Raw genomic sequence first — 3,952 nt, forward strand, 5'->3', positions numbered from 1 at the left:
TTGGCATGAGTATCCTTTATAATTTTTCATAAATTGGTACTTTTTTTTTGGATTTTGCTTTAATCCATGCTAGAGATTTGAATGTATTCTCTTGGGCTGTAACAAGGAGGCTAATGTCATATGATTAGGTTTAGACGTGTTCATGACTTTCTAACCACATGTAGTGAAAGTGGACAGAAAACTGAGCACGAAGACAATCAGTTATGGCTGATAGGATGCCGGAGTCGCCCTCACGCGCCTCCAGAAGTGGCTACGCGTGAGCGCCACTCGCGGGCAGAGATTGGGCGAGTGGTAGCTCCGATCGGGCTGGTTTCGATGTTGGAACTTTCATCTCTTCAAGGCGATCCTTCCCCTAGAGTTTCGTGCTAAGATGAGTTCGGTTAACAGCGCAGTGGATGTGACAGCTAGGGTTCCTGAAAGTTGACTATGGGTTTCTTGCCAAAGTTTGGTATTTTTGGCCTTTGGGCCCATGATTACCATAAATGGATGTGAAACAAAAACTATGTACTAATAGTTAAAAGGAAATGGACAGACAAGTTATTTGTTCCAATTTTTATTTTGTTTTTTTAATTTTATTGTTATTTTTCTCTAGGGAACTATGGATTAAAGTTTATAATTATTTTATTTTTATGAATATATGAATTATATGACTGATAACATGCCATATAGAGTGGGTGGTGCCATATTGTTGCAGAACTTGTTAATTACATGAGCATGATGACTGTTATGTTTGTACGACTAGATTAATAGTCGTTATGGTAATTAATTCATATTGTGAAATTTAAATGTAATGGTTGTTACATTTGATAGGCTAGATTAATGGTCATTATGATCTTAATTCTAACTTTCAAAATATGCACATAACGAATTTAATAATTTAATTATCATTATGATAATTATTTTGATTTCAAATTATCTTTTTAAATGACAATTATTATTATTCCTATAATGTAGAAGCTGATGTTTGCCACTTATATGCTGGAGGGATATGCTCACGAGTGGTGGATGAGCACTTCGCAGGTTTATGAGATGCAGGGTCATGTGATCACGTGGCCATTATTTGAGGAGCTGTTTCAGGGGACGTATTTCCCATATGATGCGCAGGAGAGAAAGCAAGGAGAGTTCAAGCGGTTGGTGCAGGGCTCGATGTCGGTTGATGAGTACTTGGCTAAGTTCAATGAACTGGCCACATTTGCACACTTCAGGATTGCTATGCCTACACCGACATTCTTGGCTTCTAAGTTCCGTAGGAGACTTAATGAGAACATAGCAGACAGGATAGCGGGAACGGCATCCCGAGACTTTGGCACCTTGGTTCAGTAGTGCTGTGATATTGAGGACGTATGTTTGGTAAGCAAGGCAAAAAAGGCTCCTGGGGAGAAGGGAGCTGGTAGTTCCACTTCTTGGAGAGACAAGAAGTTTGGAGGAAAGGAAAAATGGAAGCAGTTATCTGCTAGGCAGGCGCCGAATCAGTTTAAGAGGACTTCGACTCAGGGGAATGCAGCTAGACCTTCCACTAATTCCAGGTGTACCGGATGTGGTAGATCACATGTTGGACCGTGTGCTACCGGTCAGATTATTTGTTTTCATTGTGGCAAGGAGGGCCACTATGCCAGAGATTGTCTTTCGTCAGCTACTAGAGCTGCAGCAGTTCATGCGGTTCCTCTTCATATGGTCTCTACTCCACCTACAGCGGCACCTGTTGTGCCATCAGCCACTAATCGAGTGTATACCTTGGATCGCCAGCAGTCGGACAGAGCTCTGAACCTTGTGAGATGTACTATTTCCATTGGTGGTTCTGTTGTTGATGTATTGTTTGATTATGGGGCTATACATTCTTTCATCGCGACCCCGATTGCTGTGGGGCTTCAGTTGCCCATTTATGTGCTTTCTCCACCTTTGCGGGTGACCACCGCCACTGGAGAAAAGTTTGATACTTCCTTTGGACATCGCGATGTCGTGTTTCAATGGGATGGTCGTGAGTACTCGGTAGATCTGATTGGATTGTCGATGGCTAATTTGGAGATCATCCTTGGCATGGACTGGATGTCCAAGAATTGTGTGATGATTGATTATTGTGCTAAGAAAGTGGTGATGTCTCTGTGTGATTCCACTGCCAATTCTTCGAGGTGTTTCCTGAGGAGATTCCTGAGTTTCTGCCACAGCGGGAGATAGAGTTCTCCATTGACCTGTTGCTTGGTGTAGGGCATATTTCATTAGCTCCATATCGGATGTCTCCACTGGAGTTAGCGGAGTTGAAAAAGCATATTGAGGATCTGTCCGCGAAGAATTTCATTTGGCCGAGTGTGTCTTCATGGGGAGCACCGATCATCTTTGTTAAGAAGAAAGATGCGACCATGTGATTGTGCACCGACTACAGACAATTGAACAAGGTGACAATCAAGAACAAGTATTCCCTCCCTCGTATTGATGATCTGTTGGATCAACTTAGGGGTGTTTGCGTGTACTCGAAGATTGATCTCCGGTCCGGATACCATCAGATTCAAGTTAAGTCAGAGGATGTCCCCAAGACCACATTTTGTTCGAGATACGGTCATTATGAGTATTTGGTGATCCTGTTTGGACTCACCAATGCACCGGCAGTGTTCATGGATTACATGAACCGTATTTTCCAATCGTATTTGGATCGATTTGTGATCGTATTCATTGAAGATATTTTGATTTACGCCAAGAGTGAGGAAGAGCATGCAGAGCACTTGAGGATTGTGTTGCAGGTGCTGAAAGAGAAAAAGCTACATGCTAAGCCTTCATTGAGGGATATTATTTCTTGGGCATATTATTTCTGCAGAAGGAGTTGAAGTAGATCCGAACAAGATTGAGGTAGTGTTGGATTGAGAGGCCCAAAATAGTTACGGAAGTAAGGAGTTTGTTGAGTTTGGCAGGTTATTATAGGAGGTTCATTGAGGGATTCTCCAAGATGGTATTGCCACTGACTCGCCTTACCCGGAAGGAGACTCCATTTGTGTGGACTCACGAGTGTGAGGAATGCTTTCAAGAGTTGAAGGAAAGACTGCCACTGCACCAGTGTTGGTCCTTCCTGATCCTGCGGAGCAGATTGAGCTTTATTGTGACGCCTCTGGGAAGGGGCTAGGTTGTATGTTGATGCAGACTGGTAGAGTGATTGCTTATGCTTCGAGGAAGTTGAAGCCTAATAAGAAGAACTACCCGACTCATGATTTGGAGTTGGCTATGATTGTTTTTAACTTTAAAATTTGGAGGCATTACCTTTATGGCATGAAGTTTGTCGTGTTCAGTGACCACAAGAGTTTAAAGTACTTGCTTGACCAGACGGAGCTGAACATGAGACAAAGGACATGGATGAAGTTTCTGAAGGACTACGACTTCGAGTTGAAGTCTCATCCTGGCAAGGCCAATGTGGTAGCTGATGCTTTGAGTCAGAAATTCGTGAGTCTATCCAGTTTGATGATGGGTGACTTTGATGTGATTGAGAAGTTTTGAGATTTAGCAATGACCTTCTTTTTTGGTGGTGCACTTCTCGAGATGGAGACTGTGAGAGTTGAAAATGAGCTAATGGAAGATATCAAAGAGCTGCAAGTGCAAAGAGAGTGCCTTGATTATGTCAAGAACCAAGATGGTGTGTCTTGAAATGAAGATGGATTGTTGATGTTCCAGAAAAGGATTGTAGTTCCTAGAGGTCCATTGACTGAGGAGGTGATGTCAGAGGCTCATAAGGGCCAATTCACTATCCACCCTGGGGCTACAAAGATGTACCGAGACTTGAAGGGGAATTTCTGGTAGCTGGGCATGAAAAAGGACATAGCGATCTATGTGTCTAAGTGTTTGATTTGTCAAAAAATGAAGATTGAACACCAGAAATCATCTGGTAAGCTTCAACCTTTTGAGATTCCGCAATGGAAGTGGGGGAGCATTTCTATGGACTTCGTAGTGGGATTGCCTAAGACTTAGGTTG

General features: G+C 42.8%; 1 protein-coding gene across 1 annotated transcript; it reads left to right on the plus strand.

The window, feature by feature from the left end:
* Positions 1-960: 960 nt before the first annotated feature.
* LOC133287118 (uncharacterized) lies at positions 961-3,627 on the plus strand. The gene is made up of 3 exons (XM_061484674.1): positions 961-1,130; positions 1,356-1,978; positions 3,488-3,627. Exons 1-3 carry the CDS (start codon positions 961-963, stop codon positions 3,625-3,627), a joined length of 933 nt encoding a protein of 310 aa, XP_061340658.1.
* Positions 3,628-3,952: the final 325 nt, after the last annotated feature.

This window comes from Gastrolobium bilobum, unplaced genomic scaffold (assembly GCF_033153095.1).
Source record: "Gastrolobium bilobum isolate Gb01-03AN ecotype WA unplaced genomic scaffold, APGP_CSIRO_Gbil_v1 utg236246, whole genome shotgun sequence".
Lineage (NCBI taxonomy): Eukaryota > Viridiplantae > Streptophyta > Magnoliopsida > Fabales > Fabaceae > Gastrolobium > Gastrolobium bilobum.

Bases quoted from the DNA above. Each gene is read 5' to 3' on its own strand.
- LOC133287118 (XM_061484674.1), top strand. From the start codon at position 961: ATGTTTGCCACTTATATGCTGGAGGGATATGCTCACGAGTGGTGGATG. The intron at 1,131-1,355 runs GTTGGTGCAGGG...ATGTTTGGTAAG, and splicing joins AAGCAAGGAGAGTTCAAGCG to CAAGGCAAAAAAGGCTCCTG. The intron at 1,979-3,487 runs GTGAGTACTCGG...TTTGAGATTTAG, and splicing joins CGTGTTTCAATGGGATGGTC to CAATGACCTTCTTTTTTGGT.